The following is a 23,250-nucleotide window of genomic DNA, read 5'->3' on the forward strand; positions in this document are numbered from 1 at the left end:
CAACAAGCCTGAGATCGTTGTTGATTCAGTCACGTGATGTTTAAATCAGACCACAAGTCTGAGATACGTGTTGCTTCAGTGATGTGATGTTTAGACCAGATTCACCAGAACACAAGTCTGAGATACGTGTTGCTTCAGTAACGTGATGTTTAGACCAGAACACAAGTCTGAGATACTTGTTGCTTCAGTGACGTGATGTTTAGACCAGACCACAACAAACCTGAGATACTTGTTGCTTCAGTGACGTGATGTTTAGACCAGACCACAACAAGCCTGAGATGTGGCTTCAGTGATGTGATGTTTAGACCAGACCACAACAAGCCTGAGATACATGTGGCTATAGTGACGTGATGTTTAGACCAGAACACAACAAGTCTGAGATATGTGTTGCTTCAGTGACGTGATGTTTAGACCAGACCACAACAAGCCTGAGATACTTGTTGCTTCAGTGACGTGATGTTTAGACCAGAACACAACAAGCCTGAGATACTTGTTGCTTCAGTGACGTGATGTTTAGACCAGAACACAAGTCTGAGATACTTGTGGCTTCAGTGACATGATGTTTAGACCAGACCACAACAAGCCTGAGATACATGTGGCTTCAGTGAGGTGATGTTTAGACCAGACCACAACAAGTGTTCAGACTGAACTAATCCACCACCGATGTGTAGCTCCCACCTGGGTGATACATGGCAGCAGTATGCACCAGGACGCTCACCACACATCAACTGTCACAGTGGGGAGTAGAGGACTGAAAGAGCCAATTAGGTATCGATGTTAGGTGGCCATGATGGAAAGCCTGTTTTGGGTATCACAGGGCTAGTTACACCCCTACTCTTGCGAAGAGTGCCGATGGGATCTTTAATGACCACAGAGAGTCAGGACCTCGGTTTAACGTCTCATCCGAAGGACGGTGCACACACTCACAGGACAGAGTCCCTGCCTCTGCCTGGGGCGTTGGGGATGGGATATTATTCAGGAGACCAGAGGGAACAGCACCTCCTACTGGACCTCCAACACCACTTCCAGCACCGTGGTCTCCCATCCAAAGACTAACCAGACTCAGCCCTGCTTAGCTTTCCCCCAACATGTCAGTGATGTCATGCAGGAGCCACCGTGCAGGTTTAGTCGCTCAAGTTTCTGATTCAAAACAGAAATTGATCACCCAAATTATATTAATACTTCCATTCCCAACAAAAGCAGCAGTGGCAGAGGCGTGGTTCAAGTATTGGAAGTAAATCAGAAAAAGCGATTTTTGAATAGACAATGCAGAATGTCAACAGTTGCTTTGTGGATTTGTTGTTAATCACTTCCGCATGTTTGTCTGTTAATTATGGCAGGCCATCCAGGATGACTAATACATCACTGTGTCAGTAATGGATCTCCCTTGTCTTACTTCCTTCTTTCAGTGGCACCAAAATGCAGAAGCAAGTGGAGGTCCGGATGCATGAAACCCATTTTGAGCCCAAACCTGACCCGGCTGAGGATGCCCCACAGGGCGCATGTTGGGGGTTCTGTGGGAAGTTAATGGGCAACATGGTACTGACTCTCACCGTAATTGGTAAGTTACAACTACAAGGCCTGCTACTTGATGTAATTTAAAATATTGTAAATTGTTGATTCACAGTTTCACAGCATTCAAAGAAAGATGTCATTATGCATCAGAGCCTCACAGTCTCTGTAGCTACACTGCTTCTGAGGATATGCCGTTTGAATCCTGCAGTAACTGCAGTTTCTATGACGATATGCAGTATTATTTTGTTTGCATTGGAATTAATCAGTGGACAACACAGCTAGAATTGGAACGCCCCTTCATTGGTTTTGGCACCGTCTTCAACATGTTCGTTGTAAGCTGTAGTTGGCGTGTGTGGAGATAAATGTTTTGGAAACTGTTTGGATCGAGGTTCTTTTGAAAGAGTGTTGACAGCTTGACTTACACTAAATCTGTGTAATTACTTTAATCAGGTGCAGTATTAAGTGAAAACGTGTCACATTTATTATTGTACCAATTAACGTTCTTTGTGGGTGAGAGCAGATTCTGTTGTAAGTGCATGTTAGACGTGTTTGATTTTTATATAGAGTTACTTTTGTGTCTTTATCATGCAATCAAACAGAATAGGTTTGAAACACTGCAATAAAAAAAAGTTTTAGCAAGTAAAATAAATGTGTGATTAAACATGTATTATTGCATATCAACAACTTGTTTGCAAATCCAAACGTTTAGATTCACAATCAAAACGTTTGGATTCGCAAACAAAAGTTTTTGATTTGCATGAATAAATTTTTTTATCACAAATTTAATTTACTTAGTTTGGCTCTCAAATCTATTTTTGATTGCAGCGTGGAACGTTTTGCTTTCAAAACCTATTCTGTTTGATTGCACGATCAAACACAAAAGTAACTCCAGACTTTTAATAATTCACTTCCATTTGTTCAAAGATTGAATGCATCCCTAACAGCTTGGCTCTGTGATCCTTCAATGATAGGTTGTGAGGTTGTGATTTTATTTTTGATTGTAACTGTAATGAGTGAGTTTGGTGAGTTTTATTTCATCACACAGGCAGTGACTTATATGTTTATTTTACGACACTGTCAAAGTAATCAAAGTGTCCATGCTTGATGGTATCTCGATCATGCTGTGTGGAGTCTGCTGGCTTTGTGATTGATACCTGTATTAACAGGTGTGCTCTCTTTTCCCTGGCGGGGTCAGGTGTGTTCCTGGGTTCCATCACGGGGATGCTGCTGCGGCACTTCTCCCCTATCCCTGCTGACGCCATTATGATTATTGCCTTCCCCGGAGAGATCCTGATGAGGCTGCTGAAGATGCTGATCCTGCCTCTCATCGTCTCCAGTCTGGTCACAGGTGGGTGAGGTGTCAAAGGGCATTCTGCACTGGGCCATCGTCTTCTCTATAGGCTCCCTATGAAGAATTTGCTCTGCTAAGAAGGTCACAAACTATCACCACCAGTGTTGGGGGTAACTCATTACAAAAGTAACATATTACATGTAATGTATTACTTTTAGCAGTAACTCAGTAATATAACTTATTACTTTCAGTAATAATAATAATAATTTCAGTAATATTATACCAGTTACTTTGTAACTCAAGTTACAAATTGAGTTAAAAAAAAATTAAATCAAAGCACATATTTAAAAAAGATACAATCATTTCCTAATGTGTGTTTTTATGCAAATAACCACTATAGATGACAATAACAAAGGAAAAGAATAGCATTTCGAATTTTGGATTGTTTACACTGACTACGGTTGAAATGATTTTTGGGGATGGTTCCGGGGCAGCGATGTCATTCTGCTGCCGCTGTTGTTGTTTTGGTGAAAGTAATGCAAAAGTAGTGTAATAATACTCTACACAGACAGTAATATTGTAAAGTAACGTATTACTTTCAAATGAAAGTAACTAGTAATATGTAGTATATTACATTTTGAAAGTAACTTGCCGAACACTGATCACCACACATACCAGAGACGGAGCTGATGCCAGCACTGTGTTTTCATTTACTGACACCTGTCATGCAAATAAGCTGTTATTCTGTGCTGTGTGGGGGTGGTTTGTGCTGGAGATACACAGGAGGAAGAGAGAGGTGGGCGTATGTTTTCCTCAGGCAAGAACACTTGTTTGATTTCATGCTTAATGTGAGACGAGGCCAACGTGTCTCCCTGTTCCTGCACTGGTTCCTGCACATATATTATATTTTCAAATCTTCTGTCAGGTATACAGTGTATGTTGTCCTCTCTCTCAGTAAAAATCTGTTCTCGATGCCCAACTAGCTTGTCATTCAGCTATTATGTTTCTCCAAAACGAAACAGAAATGACTTGCAACATCTCTCTACTCCAAATCCTTTGTTTCGATAATTGTGTTCTTTTGTCTGTTCGGCTAACAACGCAGTTACACATTCACATGATTAGCGGAGATGTGTCAAGAGCTGGTTTTCACCTGCGGTTAATGTTAGTGTCAAAGAATGATCATGAGAAATAATTACCTCTGCCTTTGTGTGCCCTCTATTCCATTTCTTCCATATTTTATTATGCAGTTTGGTTTTGAGCATGATGTAACAAGGGTTTCCATAATTACGTTTTAATGATTTTGTTTTCAACTATGCAAATATGTTCTTTTTTTATCATATGTTCTTTTTTTTATCATTTTCTTTTATTGGTTCAAGTGAAAGAAAAAGACAAAAAAAAAAAAACATCTACATTAAAAAAAAAATACTAGTGAGGTTTCCATACCAAATTTCAAGCTGAGAGAGAGGTCGTCATATCTGTATTACCTGATCAGCCCGTGACGTCAGTCAAGCCCTATCGTGACGTCAGGCATGACATCAGTTGTCCTCAGTTCATGACTTCAGGCATGACGTCAGTCCTCCCTAGTATATATAGCAAGGGTTCTACGTCACCCCCCACTCTGGCGGATCACAGCAGCAGCCGGCATCGCGGCTGTTCATTCCCCCTGAAACCATCCTCTGAAGCCATCATTTCACCCGACTCTCTAGCCCAAATAGATGCCGCCCTGTACCCAAGTACTTGCCATGCACGCCACTTGCTAAATAAAGTCCCTTGTTAAAACCTTACCGACCGGTCTCTCATGATTGAACTACTAATAATAATAACAACAATACCGGTAATAATAATAACAATAAGCATAATAATAATTATTTTTATTTTTATTTTTATTATTATTATTATTCAAAATAATGTAAACCTAATGTAAACCTGCTTACTGAAGTCTTTCCAGTGATATGTCAAATGCTGCAAACTGGTCAGATAGCATTGTCCATGCATGTTACTATAGATGTGCAAATAGAGTGCATGTTGAATTCTAGTATTCTACAGTAGGCTATGTGGACTATTGTACCTCTTTTGACACCCGCTTGACTTCAATAAAAGACTTTCCATGCCAACAGGACTCGCTGGTTTGGATGCCAAATCCAGCGGTCGTCTGGGCACCAGGGCCATGGTGTACTACATGTCCACCACGGTGATCGCTGCCGTCCTGGGGGTGGTGCTGGTGCTGCTCATCCATCCAGGGAACCCCAAGCTGAGGGCGAATCTGGGGCAGGGGAAGAAGAACGAGGATGTGTCCAGTGTGGACGCTTTCTTTGACCTCATCCGAAATCTCTTCCCAGATAACCTGGTGCAGTCCTGCTTCCAACAGGTATGACCACCCTCGTACAAAACGTTTCCAACCAACCATGTCATTGTGCATTCTGATTTGTCTGATTACTAGCTCTGTTTTTCTAGCCTGGTTAAAACCATCCGGATCCCTGAACCCACATTCTGTTTGGCTCTGTGAATCTGTCTGGACTCAAGCTGTGCACAGTCATTTCAGTGGGTGGAAGTAGCCAGTCCAGTTCAGCCAATCAGCATCGGATCCGGTCAAATCCAAATCCACTCAGAAGAACGGCGAAAACGACTTTCCCGGCGAGAAACTCCCCTGTTGCATACGCCTGTTCTTTTTTGTTGTTGTTGTTTCTTAGTCTATTTCTGCAATAACTGCACTTATGGCTGTTTAACTCGACGAGTGTCGACGTTACTGCTCGAGCCGGAGAGCCACGGAGGCAGCCATTACTGTTTTGCCAGCGGCGTTCATGATTGGCCGGTTATGATGTCAACTACGAGGCTAGGTCCCTGATTGGCTCGTCTGCCTTGAGGTTCTCGCAGAACAAAACACAGCTGTGAGTTCACACATGAGCAGATGGTTTACCAGGCTACTGTTTTTCTCTCGCCTCTCCTCCAGGTCCAGACAGTAGTCACCAAAATACCGGTGCCCACTAACAGGACCAGAGGGCCTCCACAGTTCACCATCAAGAGGTCGCTTCAGTTCAAAGGCGGAATGAATGTCCTCGGTCGGTGAAAAATTTGAGAATTTATACTGTACAGTTGGAAATAAATTGCAGTCATTGAAAAGCTTTCATTGTCATAGAAAAAAACAATTACTCGTTCTGCACCGTTACCTGCTAAGTGGTTTCTGCCTTATAGTGAAAATATTTTCAGTCTATCAGTTGGCTGTCCTTGTATTACTCTGCACCTGCAGAAGAATGTATTCTACATTACATATGGCATTTATTTTGTACTTCCATATTCACCTTATTCAGAAGAGATCGTCTGGCTTGAGAGACTAACAGGAAGTGTAAATACAATCGGAACTTCCGATTGTATTTACACTTCCTGTGACTCATAAACCTGGTCTGACTCATAATGTGAGTGAAACTAAGTTTGACCAGGTGACTCAGACTAGTTTGAGCAGGTAAAACAGCCGGCGTTTTGAACAGGAAGTCGCGGTACAATGGGTCAAGTGGGCGGGGCTGGATAAGGTGAATAGACCGTTTCAACTCGACAACATAAACATTCCGAATTGGCCCTCGCTTTACTCCCTGTTCCAGTATTTGCGAAAACAATAACTGACATGAAATCAACTTGAGTCAAAACTTTTCCCTAGCAAAAGAATTCCGGTGAACCTGCACACGACAGATTACTCCAACAGGCTCAGCTGTTTGCCTGTAAATCTTTGTTGTACTAGCATTCAGAGAGAGAGGGGGGCAAATTAGACTGTAACACACCGATGAAACTTTTTACTTCCTGGTTGCTTATTTTGAACTAGATGCTTTTTTCTTTTCTTTTTTGCTTACTTACAGGTTTGATTGGATTTTTCGTTGCTTTTGGAATCATCATGGGGAAAATGGGAGAGAAGGCCAAGCTGATGTTGGAGTTTTTCAATATTCTCAATGACATTGTCATGCGCATTGTTGGCGCAATTATGTGGTAAGTGTCAGTCCACCCAAAAACACATTGCTCCACATTCAGTAAATTTGCCAAATAATTTCAATTTTTTCATGTTCATTCTCTCTGAAAATTATATGCATATACTAACCTAGTGATGCATCTAAAATGTAAATCTATCTGCAGGTACTCCCCTGTTGGTATTGCCTGCCTCATCTGTGGAAAGATCATCTCCATCGATGACTTGGAGGTGGTTGCCAGACAGCTGGGGATGTACATGGTGACGGTGATCGTGGGCCTCATCATCCACGGAGGCATCTTTCTTCCTTTAATATATTTTGTCATAGTCAGGAAGAACCCCTTCACCTTCTTCATGGGCATCTTCCAGGCTTGGGTCACAGCACTTGGAACAGCATCCAGGTAGATGTTCTCCCATATTCACTGCTTTGTCCATCTTTTCCTATGATTATTATACTCAAATGCTGGAGAGACCAAAAAAACCAACTAGATTTAGTCGTACAAGCAATGGTTTGTCGCTTTCCTCCATGTTCGTTTTAGGTATTTGTCTTTATTTTGTTTCAAATTTTCCTTACTGTATTTTTTTTTAATGATTTTCAAAGCACTCTTTCGCCTCTCAAGGTGGGCTCAGTTTTTCCAAACGTCTGCTATGAGAAACACTTTTTAATTATCAGACAAGACAAAACAAACCAACCAACCGAGTCAGAAGCAACACTGTTTTCAACCTTGAAGTGAATTCAAAACAATAAGTTTGTATTTTCTTCCTTTAGTGAAATTCTACTCATAAAAGACATGCAACGATCAATTGACAATGCATAAATGAATCAGAGTTCGGATTACAAAACTAGTATAAATACAGTCTTTATAAGGGAGCTCTTAAGGATCTGCAAGATTCACTGTTGAATCAACTATAGTCCAGTTTAAACGAATAAAACATCTGTTCTCATTTTCCATCTCAGTGCCGGTACCTTGCCCGTCACATTCCGATGCTTGGAGGAGAACTTGCACATCGACAAGAGAGTGACCCGGTTCGTTCTCCCAGTGGGCGCCACCATCAACATGGACGGCACGGCGCTCTACGAGGCCGTGGCCGCCATCTTCATAGCGCAGATGAACGACATCCAGCTGGACTGGCACCAGATCGTCACTGTAAGGTGAGACTCTAGAAAAGGCTGTGATGATACATTGAAAGCTACATTTTGGGCAATTAATCTACCAAACATCCTATACAAGGGGTAAGCCTGAGCTTAAATGAGGTTTGAGTAGCCTGTTATATTTCTACTTATCTTCTGTTAATATTGGTAAACAGTAAAAATCTGAATCTGAAGCTCATGGAGCTTGTTTGGACAATCGAGATGAGTGAAATAAAAAGATTCACTTCAATATTTATAGTACATGTATGCTTAAGATGCTTCCATATACATTTTAATATTTGGTGCTTTTTAATGCTTCTAGATATCAACAATACAATTTTGATAATTGCTCAATCCATAGAATTTAACAATCAATGCATATTTTCATATTATAATCATATACTCAGTTTGATTTGATTGGTTTCAGTCATGCGAAATGCTTCTTTTTTTCATAGCATATTGTTGCGATGCAGAATGGGGGAATATTTTTGGAAGCTCACTGCCTCCAGCTGATGTTTGAACTTCCTCATCTGATTTTCAGTATGACAGCCACCCTGGCCAGTGTTGGAGCGGCCAGTATCCCCAGTGCCGGACTGGTCACCATGCTTCTGATCCTGACGGCCGTGGGTCTTCCCACCCAGGATATCAGTCTGCTGGTGGCTGTCGACTGGCTGCTGTGAGTAGGCTAACCGTCCACACAAACACCTGTGATCAAAACAGGTGTACACTCTACCTAAAACTTTATATGCGGAGGGTATGACAGACACCGTCCGTCACACACTTGCTGTCTGGTAGAATTTCTTCGAGGAAAAACTCCTCTGGCTCACAGCAAGTGATGTGTTTCACGAGTAAATACAGAATTGAGCGGCCAGCTTTCAAAACTGTCAGTCATGACTTTATGTCTGTCTGTCCTTCACACACAATATCTTGGACACCACCAATCAGATTTGGAAAAATCTTTGGGGGATGATGCAAGTCATCGCTTCATTTTGGCATCTTCAAAGTTACACTGATTAGCCGCTGATCAGACTTTTACAATTCTTAAAACTGGAGTCCGTAACTTTTACATAAATGAGCGTCGGTTACATTCAAGCCATTTCCAAATTCCCTGCCAGATAATGCTCTGTATTCCACAATAGACTGGAGTTTTCAAGCTGGTGTAGAGCACGCGCACCAGAGACCGCGGAATAGCCTATGACAAATGCTGCACTCATGTGCTGCTCGGATTGTCCGGTTTCCCGAGTTGGAAAGTCGTTCTGTCTCGGTGTGTCCATGAGCTTTTAAATCGTTTAACAACATGGACGCTACAAAGATGTGCTGTATTTAATTTTTCTCAGAGCGTTTAAACGACACGTTGATAGCCGTTTCCAGTTTTTGCGTGACAACGAAGACCAAAGGAACTGGTCGGGATCTCATTTTCCCGACACCGCATGAATGCAGCGCACGTTCCGTCATTGCCACAAGTGCCAGAAGGGGGCGACAAAGGTCCTGCACTACAAAGAATACATACTCCAGCTTTAAGGGAATGATGTGTCTCATTGCCATTCTGGTATTTTTAAAAATGCACTGAGCTTACCCACATCTTATTGCAGAGCGAACAAGAAGTCAATTTGTTGAAAAGGACACTGATTGCTCTCCTTTCTCCTGTGTTGGTCCACGTTATTTTTGAAGAGTATTCGTTCTCCATCTTTCTCCTCATAATCCCCTCGGACATGCAGGGATCGGTTCCGGACCTCGGTCAACGTGGTTGGAGACTCGTACGGAGCGGGTATCGTCTACCACCTTTCCAAAGACGAGCTCGACAGCTTCGACGCCCAGCAGATCCGGGGCGATGAATTTGAGATGTCAAAGACACAGTCCTACTATGAAAATAACAGCAACCAGAACGTATATTCAAGTCACCACAATTCCATCTCGATAGACGACTGCAAGGTACATTTCATGTTAACGGATATAGAGTCGTGTTTGTAGCGAATCCTCCCCAGCTATTTGTCTGTGCTTGTCGATATTTTATTCTTGTCTTTCTTTTTATGTGGTTTCGTAGACTGTCATACGTGTGTATCCATGAGTAGAAGATATATTTTAATTGAAAACATGTTAAAAGGTGAAAAGGATTCACCTGTTATTTAATCATATGAAAAAGCAGTTTCTGTGATACCAGTAATGAAAACCATTCAAATTATTATTATTTATTTATTTTTCATTTTTGTTCTTATATACCTTTTCTTTTGGAAACATCCTTAAAAAATCCTTATGAACTGCCTAAGGTGTTTGTATTTAAGCATCAACCTTTCCTGAGCTTTGTCTTGCATCAGATCATATTTGATTTGTATTTTGCTTTGCTTTGTCTTAATTGATTTCCTAAGGACTTGTGTGTTTTGTTCGTCTTCTTAATTGGACATGTATTTGTGGCAGCCCTGACCAAATTACAGTTCTCAAATTTCTGTTAACTTAAAAAAAAAAAGTTTTGTTGCCAGTGGTACACATAAACTGCTATTTCACAATGTTTTATCCAAAATGACACACATTAATGAAATGCCTATCTCAAATCAATACTTGCTACCCATATTGTAGCCAGCTCTCTTAACAGAGTGCAGCAATACAGTGATTGCTGTAATTTTCAAGCATTTCATTTGATTTTAAATATTTTAAATATTCCATTGCCTGCTGTATGATGCAACTTTTAAAGTTGCATTCTGATTATTTGATGAACTGATGAATATTATAATTCGGTTGGGCAGAGAATCCATAAAATACATGGCCAGCGCAGACAAATCATAAACATTCCTGTAATATGTTACTAGCATCACTGTATCAATGTATCATATTCAGATATTTTAAATGCTTTTTTTTATTTGGAAACCACCAATGGGGATTCACACAGTAAATTCAGCCCCGAGCTCAATGGCCTGAATGTAGTGAAGCATTGGTTTCTCTGCCCCCAACCGTTAATGGCTTGCATATGATGGTGCCTTGGCCCCATAGTTAGATGTTCTTGATAATTGCTTGCAGGTCGCCATGGGCCAAAATGGCAGCCTTGGCAGGACTGCAGAGTTCTCTCTTGTTGAGGAGGAACCATGGAAACGCGAGTAAAGCAAACCCAGATGCTGCTGCACCTTACCCTGAGTTCCAGCAACTTTTCTCTTTCTGCCGACAAAACTAAACAAAAACGAAAATCAAAGTTAGCAGAGCTGGCTGTTAGCTCTGCAAAAACAAACTATGGTCGGACACGGACACTCTTTTCCCTTCCCAGTTACCCAGCAGGGTAACAAGCAAAATGGATGCCTCAGCATAACTTGTAGATCTTGCACTTGCCCTGATTCGATACAAACTGTGGTGCATTTGAAGCACTTTGTATGAATGAAAACATTGCGTTCACAACACTCAGGGCCTTACTTGGTGCTACTGCAAGTTTTCTGTTATGTAAAGGGGAAAAACATATGTCTTTTGCAACATCTAATCTTTGTTTTATAATGAATGCATTTCTTTGCAGCTTATGCAAAGGCAGAATTGATAATGTGTGTTCTTTGAATTCTGGTCTTGCCAGTTAAATAGCATAAATTATAGATGGGTCAACAATTGGAGCAAATCAACCCTGAATATATATATATATATATAATGTGTATATATATATATATATATATATATATATATATATATATATATATATATATATATATATATATATATATATATATATATATATATATATATACTGTATATACTGTATATATATATATATAAGCAGAATTTTACTAATTGTTCCATTTAAGCACAGATTTTTTTTATATTAATTTATTATTGAACGGTTGTCACTATCCATATGCTTCATGTATTTCAATGATTTCTGAAACATTCTGCCTTCACATAAAATCTTCACAAACACTCAACCTGTTCAGCATTAAAGGAAACTTGGTTTATAAAAACAGAAAACAAACAGCGCTCCCTGTGGCAGTATGCCGAAAGTGCAGGTCGGCGACTGCATGATCCCTTGACTGTTTGACTTAAGAGATTACCCCCCTGATGTCACACACATGGTCAAGCCTAAGCAGCGGAGCTTAGCTCAGGACTTAGACCTTAAGAGGGGTGGACGTGGCCTCCAAACGTGACAATGTATTTATAAAAGGCGGCCGACGACGCAAACAGTGCAGCAAATGTTGCAGAGAGCCAGGGGCAAACAGACAACAGATTAGTTGTAGGCGTTTCTTCCAGGATGTGCGTGCAGGCAGGCACCAAAGCACCCAATCAATGTATTCTGTTTTTATATCTTTATGTGTGAAGCACTGCGTTCGTAGTCACAAAAGTATGCTTGTGTACTGGAGCGTGTGTACACATGTTGTGTGTGTCTGTGCTCATGTGCGTGCGTGCAGGAGAGTGAGAGAGATAGGGAGAGAGAGAGAGAGAGAGAGAGGGGGGAGTAGATAAAGAGAGAAAGATGTAAGTTAGCGGTTGTCTCTCAGACTCTCAAGCAGGCAGTGCTCTGTTTTGTTTCAAACTGTTTTATTTATTTGCTAAATGACAACCTTGCCTTGAAGATGTCAACTGCACACTGCACTCAGTGTGATGATTTAACAAAGTAACTCTATCCTTTTCATTAGAGCGTTCAGATTCACAGGCCTATTGGATTAGAAGCAGTGAAGGTCTGTCAATCTCTCCGTGCCAGCTTTAGAGTTTCAGTGAGCACAGGCTGGGCCTTGCTCACCACAACACTCTCCTTGGCTCTTGCAGTGGTTTTAGATGCATTTTTGAAATGGCACATAAATAATATAATAATAAAAAAGCTTGTGTTATTAAGTGTAATGCTAACCAGCTATTGGCTGCCTGTTTAGCATGTGCACACTATAAACTCCTTCTGGATTGAGATCATCTGATGCCGTAACAACAAGGTCATTCATTGGATGTTGAGTTTGACTGTATAACGTAGCTCAAAACTGGACTATCTCCCCCCAGTGGGCCCACTTATTTCTTTTTTCTTTTTTGCACCAGCTTATATATCATGTTTAAAGTGCCTCCTTGCACTTGTGTATTCTATCTAGCTCAAATGTATAATTCAAGTGTATAGAATCTGACATTTCTGTCAGAAATATCTATTTATTTATTTTTGCTATAAGTTTGAGAGAGAAAAAATCACCATATAATAAAACTTAGAATAGAGCGGTGTTGACCGTCCTCCTATGGGCAGTTTATTTATAATAGTCTTGTCTGTTTATGAGAGCTGTGGTTTATAGGCTACTATAACTTTACTACTAAACAGGGAGTTCCAAATGACAGAGAAGACGGATATGAAAAACAAAACAATGTTTTTCACTTGTTCAACTGCTTGAAAATGAGTGAATATTGTTCATGACCTTGGTTGTTTTAGGGGTTGTTGCACGACTGTAAAATCTAAACGAGCACGTTCTGTTGGAGTTAAATTAAGACCGTCTCATGGGAATAAGAATATTGGTGTTGGCAGCTAACAGCACGTCTATTTGTAGCTTCACGTAACAGTAATCAAGGCAGCCAGTAATTGGCTCAGGAGCTGTCTCTCTCCAAAATGGAGAGTCATCGTTCCAGAACAATTATCTATTCATTATTACAACCATGTCAGTTTGTCTTCTTTGTCTGTTTTTCTCCCGAGGCCCTTGCTGTAAATAAGAGTGTGTTCTTAGTCAAATGGCCTGTGAAGGGATTAGATTTTTCTATAATATGTAAAAAAATGTACATTTAGAAAACTTCTATTTTCTATCTCTCCTTTTGATTCGATACACATGTTGGTCCAAGAATGTACTGTATTCTGACACACCCCGATGATGTTGACTGGGTGAAGCTGGGCGAGCCGAATTGAACGGGGTCATACTAAATCAACGATGAGAAAGCACAACACTATTTTGTCAGACAAATGGACTGAACGTGTGCAAACGTTTTAATACTTGTGTGTAAATATGAATGCAAAATGGAAATAAATGTTTATTGATGAGCTGCCTTTGTGTTTATTTCTCAAAAATGCTGGGCCAGATTTCAGATGCTACACAGTAACAATGATAATATAGCATACTAGCCTATTGATATTGCGAAAACCGCATGGCAAACCAGTGAAATAGTTGTACTGTGAAGGTGATCAAGAAACTGTGTGCAAAACAAGCGACAGTAGTGGACTGAATGAATGCTATAGTCACTAAAGTAAAGCACATACATCGTGTATGGGGGAGAACTACAGTGCAGCTTGTATAAATTACAATCAAAGTGTCTGTATTAATTATTATGAAAAAAACAGACTCAAAAACACATATTTTCACCTGACACAAAACTTGTGTCCACCGACAGGCGTTTAAGTTACAAATGATTAAAGAGAAAATACTTCGAATGTATTTGCAGTCCAGTCGCCAGAATAAAACGTAGGCATTTTATGTTTCTGCAAACCAGGGATACGTTGAATCTCAACGTTTGTGAACCAAAAATACTTTGCATACCGGTATCATATTATGGAGATACATGTACTGTATATCAACGCTTAGACCTCTAGTGGTCGTGACCGGGGTGGCAAGCCTTTGCCTCCTGACACCGCGGGTTCGTTTAACCCTAACCAAAACCCTAACCCTAACCTTAACTAGCTTGTTTTAGTCGGTTAACCGTAACCGAAGCTGTTTTAATTGTTTTCAAATTAACTTGCGTTCAGAGAACACACCACACACACATATCCTTCAACACCTTCACTGGCTCAAAATCCAGCACCAAATTCACTTCAAGATCCTCCTCATCACATACAAAGCTCTCAATAATCTCACCCACTCATACCTGACAGAGCATCTCCATCACCACCACCCACCACCTCAGATCAGCTGATGCCAACCTTCTGACCCCCATCACCAGGACCAAGCACCATGCACACCCTGAGGGATGGAGCCTTTGCTATCGCGCTGCCCCGACCCTCTGGAACTCCCGCCCTCCAAACATCCTAAACACTATAAAGCCCAGTTATTATTATTAACGTTTTCAAATTAACTGCCGTTTTCGAATTAACCGTCCTTTTCAAATTTCGTTGGAAACGCAAGTGCTACTCGTTGAAGAAGTAAAATGTTGATATTCGAAATATTTCTGGTTCAGAAACGTTGATATTGATGTGGTTTGCAGATATGTCAAACACTTTTTAGCGGCTGGGTTGATATTTGAGATGAATGGCACATGTATTTGTACCTCTCACGTGACATTCTTTGTATTGTACAGTGAACACCATCGTTTACATGTAATATGACAATAAATATCTCAGCAAAGTCACTCCTCAAAGTACAGGTGTGTCAAGAGTTTTAGAAAAAGGTATTGTACGTTGCATGGGCCCAGAGCCTCGAAGGTCCACAGAAATCTGTCCTTTGACCCGCCACGGCCGCCTTGTTCCTCCGCTCAGATTCATCTGCTCAAAATACAATCTCGTGGTTCTGTGATGAGTCTCAAGCCTCGGCGTCTGTCCGCCGAGGCGTCTCAAGGCAGTGGCTCTTTCTCTGGGAGCTCGTCCAGGGGGATGACCGTGTAATCTGCTGCCTGTCCGTTTTCCTGCGGCTTCTCCTTCTGCAGGAACGTCTCCATCTCCACCTCCTTCTGCTGGTTTGCCTCGGTCTCCTCCTTCTTCTCAGATGCTTGGCTCGGTGTATGATTCCACCTATAAGCAGCAAGAATGTCGTTCTATTATTCAAGCAGAGTTTGATGGTGGAAAATATTGTTCCTCTGAACTGAGGTTAAAATTAATACAAGCATCTTGTTTTTCTCTCCTGCTGTTGAAATCTCACCTGTCTCTGGTAGCGATGGCGACGCAGACTAATACCATTGCTGCCACACCGATAACAAATCCAGTAATGATCATCCAGCCTGGTGATATGGGAGAGATGAAGTATTAGTAAGTAAGTCAATTAAGTAAATAAGTAAAGTAAGTAAGTAGGTAAATAGGTAATGGAGGAAGTAAGGATTATCACTATCTGGGTTAAAAGTCTCAGTGTGTCATTCTCTGGGGAACTATTCTTCTTCTGCAGGAATTCCTTGTTGGATTACTAAACACACACACACACACACACACACACGCACACGCACACGCACACACACACACACACACGCACACGCACACGCACACACACACACACGGGACTCACTTGGTGTCGAGTTTCCTGTTGCCTTGGACGAAGTAGGGTCAATAGCATTTTGTTGCACTGTCGAGAAATAAAGAAAGCAGTGAGTTACAGTAAAAGCTAAAACTCTCATCTACAATCAATAAGCATTTATCCCAATAATATGATAGCGCCATTAGTAAAGGTTAGCATACGTCTAGACTACTTACCACTTCCGACAGGTGCAGATTCTGCTTTTACAGCTCTGTTCGCAATCAACATTGGTTCAGGAGTGGATGTTTGCGTCTGCGTTTGCGTCTGCGTTTGCGTCGAGGTTTGTGTCGTCTCTGCAGCAGGGGGCGCCACCGTCGATTCACTGGCCGTTCCTGAGCCCGAACCTGAGCCTGAAGCTTGCGTCGATGTTTGCGCCGAGGTTTGCGTCGTCTCTGCAGCAGGGGGCGCCACTGTTGATTCACTGGCCATTCCTGAGCCCGAAGCTTCCATTTCGATAAACATTTTCCTGGCGTTGTTTGTGAAAAGGCCAGTGGTGGACGTCGACGGTGTCGTGCTAGGTTCTGCTGCTGCCTGTTCACTGTCTGTATCACTGGGGTAATATATGCCAGACGTAGAGCTGGAGCTGAAGGTTGAGCTGGCGGTGGTAGTGAAGCTGGTATCTAGCATCCCTTCATCTCCAGACTCTGAAACGGGGCTACGGCTTGGAGTGAACTGAGAAACTGAGCCGGGGCTCAAGGGGGTGACGCTCGACTGGGCTATACTCGCTGTGGTTTGTTCGATAAAAAGGTCGTCGTCGTCTTCTCCTTCTTCTTCTTCATCATCCTCTTCTTCTTCTTCACTCTCCGTCGGCAACAACACGGTGGAGGTCCAGTTCGTAGTAGGCGGAAGACTCGGTGACAGACTTTGAGAGAGTTCGTTCTCGCCGCTGCCCTCCATGGCTCCGCTGGCCTCCATCGTGTCCGATTCATCTGAAGGGCTTTCGGACGTGGCGTCCTCGGGGTCAGAAGAGGGTGTGCGCTGGGTGGTGTGTGATAGTTGAACTGTTGTTGTCGTGTTTCTCTGGGGCGACTCGGTTGTGACCGAATGGAAAAACGGGTCCACGATGAAGCCGTCTGTGATGGCCTCTCGAAGAACATCATCCTCTGAGGCGGGAGTGTGGGTCACAGCTAGGACAAAAGAGGAGGGGAAAAAACCCAGAGTGTTTACTAGCCCTGACACGAGGGCAAAGGAAATTCACTGAGCTTTTTTTGTATTTGAAAAATGAGCACACAGCTTATCAGGGTTGTCACTCTAAATGCCTAAATGTAAATGCACACAGACTACTGTATAAATACATTTGGTGTGTATAAGAAAGAAGCAGCTGACCTTCTAAGGTGGTCTGGTAGCCGGTCAGAGGCAAGCTGTCTCCTGAGTCATACTGAGCGTGAATGTTGACTTCGTAGCGGGTGAGAGGGGTGAGGTGGGTCAGGATGGTGCTGAGGGAATCCCCGGGGACGGGGATGGATGTGAGACGGAAATGGCCGTCGGTGTCGTCTGCCGGGTTGTACTGAACCAGGTAGGACTGGACGTTAGTGGCATCGGTTTCCCACGACACCCTGAAGTCTCTCGAGCTGACCTCAGAGAAGGTCAGGGACTTTGGTGGGAGCAAGCCTGGAGAAGCTGGAAGGTAAATTAAATTGCTATTTTCGTTCAGAATCACCCAGTGAAAGTGAAAGTTGACAGAAATATAAATACTCAAGTAAAGTACAGATACTCAGAAAAAATACTTAAGTACAGTACTTGAGTATTTATACTTAGTTACATTACACCACTGCTATCAGGGTTGTCACTCTAAATGCCTAAATGTAAATGCACACAGACTACTGTATAAATACATTTGGTGTGTATAAGAAAGAAGCAGCTGACCTAAGGTGGTCTGGTAGCCGGTCAGAGCCAAGCTGTCTCCTAAGTCATACTGAGCATAAATGTTGACTTCGTAGCGGGTGAGAGGGGTGAGGTGGGTCAGGATGGTGCTGAGGGAATCCCCGGGGACGGGGATGGATGTGAGACGGAAATAGCCGTCGATGTCCTCTGCCGGGTTGCACTGAACCAGGTAGGACTGGACGTTAGTGGCATCGGTTTCCCACGACACCCTGAAGTCTCTCGAGCTGACCTCAGAGAAGGTCAGGGACTTTGGTGGGAGCAAGCCTGGAGAAGCTGGAAGGTAAATTAAATTGCTATTTTCGTTCAGAATCACCCAGTGAAAGTGAAAGTTGGCAGAAATATAAATACTCAAGTAAAGTACAGATACTCAGAAAAAATACTTAAGTACAGTACTTGAGTATTTATACTTAGTTACATTACACCACTGCTATCAGGGTTGTCACTCTAAATGCCTAAATGTAAATGCACACAGACTACTGTATAAATACATTTGGTGTGTATAAGAAAGAAGCAGCTGACCTAAGGTATGCTGGTAGCCGGTCAGAGGCAAGCTGTCTCCTGAGTCATACTGAGCGTGAATGTTGACTTTGTAGCGGGTGAGGCGGGTGAGGTTGGTCAGGATGGTGCTGAGGGAATCCCCGGGGACGGACATGGTGAGACGGAAATGGCCGTCGATGTCCTCTGCCGGGTTGTACTGAACCAGGTAGGACTGGACGTTAGTGGCATCGGTTTCCCACGACACCCTGAAGTCTCTCGAGCTGACCTCAGAGAAGGTCAGGGACTTTGGTGGGAGCAAGCCTGGAGAAGGTGGAAGGTAAATTAAATTGCTATTTTCGTTCAGAATCACCCAAATATCCTGCCGTGTGAGAGCTTAGCGGGATGATCCTGGTCTAAAAGAACAGTATAAATAGATGTATTTTTTAACATTTGTCACATCTATGCAAAAATACTTAAAGGAACACTCCGCCCATTTTCAACCAGCTTTGTATCATTAGAACATCAGTAGACGGGCTTGTCCGTCTGAAATCGTGTTTAAGTATATCAGAAAACTGTAAACGGTTTTGAAGTCTGTCATTTAATTTGACAGTTATTGAGTGTTAAAGTGTGGACCAGTGACATCACTGGTCCACACTAACTCTAATTAATAACTCATTAACTCAAATCAACTCTCAATAACTGTCAAACTATTCATCATTCATCTAGTTTGACAGTTATTGAGAGTTGATTTGAGTTAATGAGTTATTAATTTGAGTTAGTGTGGACCAGTGATGTCACTGGTCCACACTTTAACACTCAATAACTGTCAAATTAAATGACAGACTTCAAAACCGTTTACAGTTTTCTGATATACTACTGATGTTCTAATGATGCAAAGCTGGTTGAAAATGGGCGGAGTGTTCCTTTAAGTACAGTACTTGAGTATTTATACTTAGTTACATTACACCACTGGCTTCGCCCAACACTCTTGTCTAAACTTGCTGCGGAGTCTTTTGATGAGGTGTGGTCAGAGACAGGGCGAGTGTAATGATTAACTCGGGTGACTAATCGTCAGTGTGTGCGTTAACAAAGGCGAGAGACAGATTCATCAAATTATTTATTTTCATTAAAAGCGCACCACAAAGACTTTGACACACCCAATGAAACAGACTGTTCAATTTGCCTTGTTGTGCTTGGAAAGAAGCCATGGTTGGGGTTTGGCACCACGTTCGTGTTGCTAGCTCGTGAAAGTGGAAGTGAGAGACAAATAAGGCAACACGCTTTATCAGCCAACTGATGCAGGAATTCATTGGTGGAGATCGCTTTTTTAGGTCATTCAAATGTAAGCCTTATTTCATGTTTAAACACCATTGTTTCCGAAAATTTGAGTAATATTAATAAGGTGGCTGGTGGCGGTTCCGCGGCGCACAATCGCTGAAGTTCAGTTCAGTCGAGTGGGCGAGGCCGAGCAGCGGCCGAGCTGCGATATATCTGCGAGCACGTACAGTGTGCGAGGCCAGGGCGAGCCCGCAAAGTGGGCGGACCTCGAGGGCAAACCCAACAAGGCATGGGGTACGAATGAACGCTGCCAGTTGAGTGGGCGAGGCCGTGCAGCGGGCGAGCTGCGATCTATGTCTGCGAGCACGCGCAGTGTGCGAGGCCGGGCGAGGCCGGGCGAGCCCGCGAAGGGGGGGCGAGACGTCGAGGTGCAAAGCAACGAGGCACGGTACAAATGAACGCTGCCAGATGAGTGGGCAAGGCGAGCACAGCCGGCCGGGCGAGCTGCAGGCGAGGGACGCTAGAAAGGACATTTGTGCAATATTTCTGTGAAATGGTCAAATGGTATTTTTGTTTGTTTGTTTGTTTTGTTTGTATTATGCACAGATTTTTTTTCGCGTAATGCTTAACAGAGCCATTTGCATGTGGTCTGTTGTGTAATAAAATCCCAAAAAAAACTAGAGGGAAACGTTACGTCGTTAAATCATTGCAGACTCACAGCATCTCCATTCAGCGTTTCTGCCCAGTCATGTTGGGTATTGGCGATCGCTATGAAGTTACCGTTTGCCCGGACTTGTGTAGCAGCCCTTGACTGATCTTTGGTTTCACCTTATTCAGGATATACACATTAATGCACCTTCTGGAGGAGCTCAGCACATTTTGACAAAGACCTCTGTGTGTAGTCTGGGGGGGCCCGAGGAAACCTGCGCACCCACGGCGAAATACTACTCTGGAATTCTTGGAGATAGAGTTTAGGGCCGCGCGAGTTTGGCCTGAAACCCAAGGAGCATCTTAGGTGAGGGTGAGAGAACTGCTGACTCACAAGGTAAGCAAAAGGACAGCATGGGAATGATTTAAATTCCACACGTCTATGGAGGAGGCAAGTTATTTGACACTAATACTGACTACAAAAAACTACAATATGTCCTTAATAAAAGGCTTTATGGTAATGCTTTATTCATATTATGTTGTCCAATAATCAGTATTATAGATGAGAATGATGGCACAGATTGAAATGCACATAACGTTCCAGCAGCATTGGAAAGTGTCACACATTTCTGTCTGGATTTGAATCCAAAATTGACACTTTGCATCGTAAAGGCAGAATCACATGAACATCCAAGGTGAAAGACAGAGTGTGCCTATGTGAGGAACAGAGAGAGAGAGAGAGAGAGAGAGAGAGAGAGAGAGAGAGAGATTGAGAGAGAGACTTACCATTATAAGGCATTGAGTGAACAAGGGCCAAAAGTCCAAATGTAACCCCAAGAAGAAGAGTCCTCATGATGAGACCAAGAAATCAGTGATTTGAGCGATGAACTGATGTTTGCTGTTTGAAATCAGCTGCTGATTTGAGGCAGGTGAAAGCTTTGCTTCACTTTTTATACACAGCAGCAGAGTAGGACAGGTACAATGGTTGGCGTCGACATGCTGGAGGGCTGGCACACCTGTGTGAACACACCTCTCACACGCCCACAGCCTACGCACATTACAGGAAATGATGGTGCATGAGGAGTCACGCCATGTGAAAAGTTGGTTTGTTTGTTTCCTTATCTTTATTGGCAGTGTTGTTGGGGAAGACAATGATTTGCCCATTGTTATACTTCATATTGGAGGAAGAAGAATTTCAACAAGCTATGATCAAGAGAAATATTAAAATAATAATAATAAAGGTAATAATAATAATAATAATAATAATAATAATAATAATAATAATAATAATAATAATAATAATAATAATAATAATAATAATAACAACAACAATAATAATAATAATAATAATAATGATACTAATAATAATAATTACACTTTATAATGGTGTTATTCAAGTATATTAACTTATGGAAAAGGGAACAGTACTTTGTAGATAGGCTTACTTGGAATACATAAGGTGATATAACACTATTGAAATGTCTTCATTAAAACAGTGTTGTTACCCCGGATACAGTGTATGTATTAGGGAGGTGTTAGTCTCGCTTGCCAGACTAGGGAGGTGTTGGTGTGAGTGATCTTGGTTTGCTGTGCAAAAATGTCTAAAGGCTCTTTGTAACATTTGACTTGTTTATTTTTTTTATAGCCTGTTAACAGTTTTCTCAACATGACAATAAAAGTAAAAGCTTAAACCAGAGAAACGACTCCCTACCTAATTCAAGTTCAATCACGTTAATCTCTTGCAGCCATTTATCATAATCCTGTCAAAAAAGAATTTTAGAGGATGAACGTACTGTAATAGGATCAACAATCCATCATAGAATAAAATGATGTAAGACAAACTCAGGGAAGCAGACCAAAGCACAAGACACACAATAGCATATTTTAGCAAGACATATCAAGCCCTCTACATAGTTTATTGATTATTAAAGAGAGGGGGAAAGCTCTCATCAGTTCTTGAATTTCATTTTAAGACCCTGGGAAAGTAAGATTTGAGATATTAGAAGGCGCCACCAGTGGATGTGTGTGCAACTCTGAGAGGCCATTTACACCTGGCGTTAACATGCGTTTTGGGTGATCAGATTGCAATCTGATGGCAATTTGATCACCCAAAATGGATGTCCTCTCAATCATACATTGGCTGTATCCAGATTGAGAGGACACATTGCATTTACACTTGTGTTCAATGTGTACACAATGCGTCCCTGACTCCCTGACCACCTCCGGAGGTGGTTTGGCTGATTCTTCAATGTGTCTTGGGGTCGTTTACCCCTGGCATTTCAAGTGGTCAAGCACAATCTGATTGCAATCTGATGGCAGAAAACACATGTTAATGCCAGGTGTAAATGGTCTCATACTGTCAAACAATATGCAGGGCAGTGTAAAATCTGTTGACTCGCAGTTGTGAAAATAATAAAAATTGATTGAATATTGTGCTACTACTAGGGCTAGGCTAGTGAGTGTTGATGCTATCGTTATTGAGCACAGAGTCAGGACGTCAGTTTAACGTCCCATCCGAAGGAGGGTGCATTGGGAATTGGGATATTATTATTCATGAGACCGGAGGAAAGAGCACCTCCTACTAGTCCTCCAACACCACTTGCAGCACCAGGTGGTCTCCCATCCAAGCACTATAACCACAGCCTTAGCTTCCCAGGCAATGTGATTGGTTAGATTCGACCTTATACCAACAGCATAACAACGTGTGTGGTTCAGGAGAAAAAGCAAAAACAACACGCCCATCAATACTTTCATATCTTTATTTTCCCACGCCACAACAGCAGCCACAGGCACAAAACATTGATCTTAATTGTGTGTGTGGTGCATTTAAATATTGTAGAAATCATGATTTCGCCACATCACCAGCAAGATTTCATCAGCGATTCATCTTTGAATCAGCTCTTTTCAAGCATTGTGTGTATTATGGTTGCTACGAGACACTGAT

The 23,250-nt window shown here is 42.1% G+C and overlaps 2 protein-coding genes across 2 annotated transcripts; one reads left to right on the forward strand and one right to left on the reverse strand.

Annotated features, from left to right (window-relative positions):
- Nucleotides 1-1,419: 1,419 nt before the first annotated feature.
- On the forward strand, nt 1,420-10,983 carry slc1a2a (solute carrier family 1 member 2a; the record flags this gene model as incomplete). Its single annotated transcript, XM_083653020.1, has 10 exons — nt 1,420-1,561; nt 2,711-2,863; nt 4,924-5,174; nt 5,757-5,865; nt 6,655-6,781; nt 6,926-7,159; nt 7,717-7,911; nt 8,432-8,566; nt 9,609-9,822; nt 10,903-10,983. The coding sequence occupies 10 exons, from the start codon at nt 1,420-1,422 to the stop codon at nt 10,981-10,983; spliced, it is 1,641 nt and encodes a 546-aa protein (XP_083509146.1).
- Nucleotides 10,984-13,816: 2,833 nt separating this feature from the next.
- Nucleotides 13,817-21,219, reverse strand: LOC310791327 (uncharacterized protein). The gene is made up of 8 exons (XM_083653017.1): nt 21,093-21,219; nt 18,423-18,701; nt 17,886-18,176; nt 17,346-17,639; nt 16,196-17,146; nt 16,011-16,067; nt 15,654-15,732; nt 13,817-15,526 (listed from the first exon to the last, which is right to left on the reverse strand). Exons 1-8 carry the CDS (start codon nt 21,157-21,159, stop codon nt 15,349-15,351), a joined length of 2,196 nt encoding a protein of 731 aa, XP_083509143.1. The 5' UTR covers nt 21,160-21,219; the 3' UTR covers nt 13,817-15,348.
- Nucleotides 21,220-23,250: the final 2,031 nt, after the last annotated feature.

The sequence above is a fragment of the Poromitra crassiceps genome (genome assembly GCF_964638095.1).
Source record: "Poromitra crassiceps genome assembly, chromosome: 16".
In the NCBI taxonomy this organism is placed as follows: domain Eukaryota; kingdom Metazoa; phylum Chordata; class Actinopteri; order Beryciformes; family Melamphaidae; genus Poromitra; species Poromitra crassiceps.

Coding starts and splice junctions, on each gene's coding strand:
- LOC310791327 (XM_083653017.1), bottom strand. CDS start 21,159: ATGAGGACTCTTCTTCTTGGGGTTACATTTGGACTTTTGGCCCTTGTT. Junction 18,702..21,092: donor TCACTCAATGCCTTATAATG/GTAAGTCTCTCT, acceptor CACCTTCTCCAG/GCTTGCTCCCACCAAAGTCC. Junction 15,527..15,653: donor GCCATCGCTACCAGAGACAG/GTGAGATTTCAA, acceptor TGCTGCTTATAG/GTGGAATCATACACCGAGCC.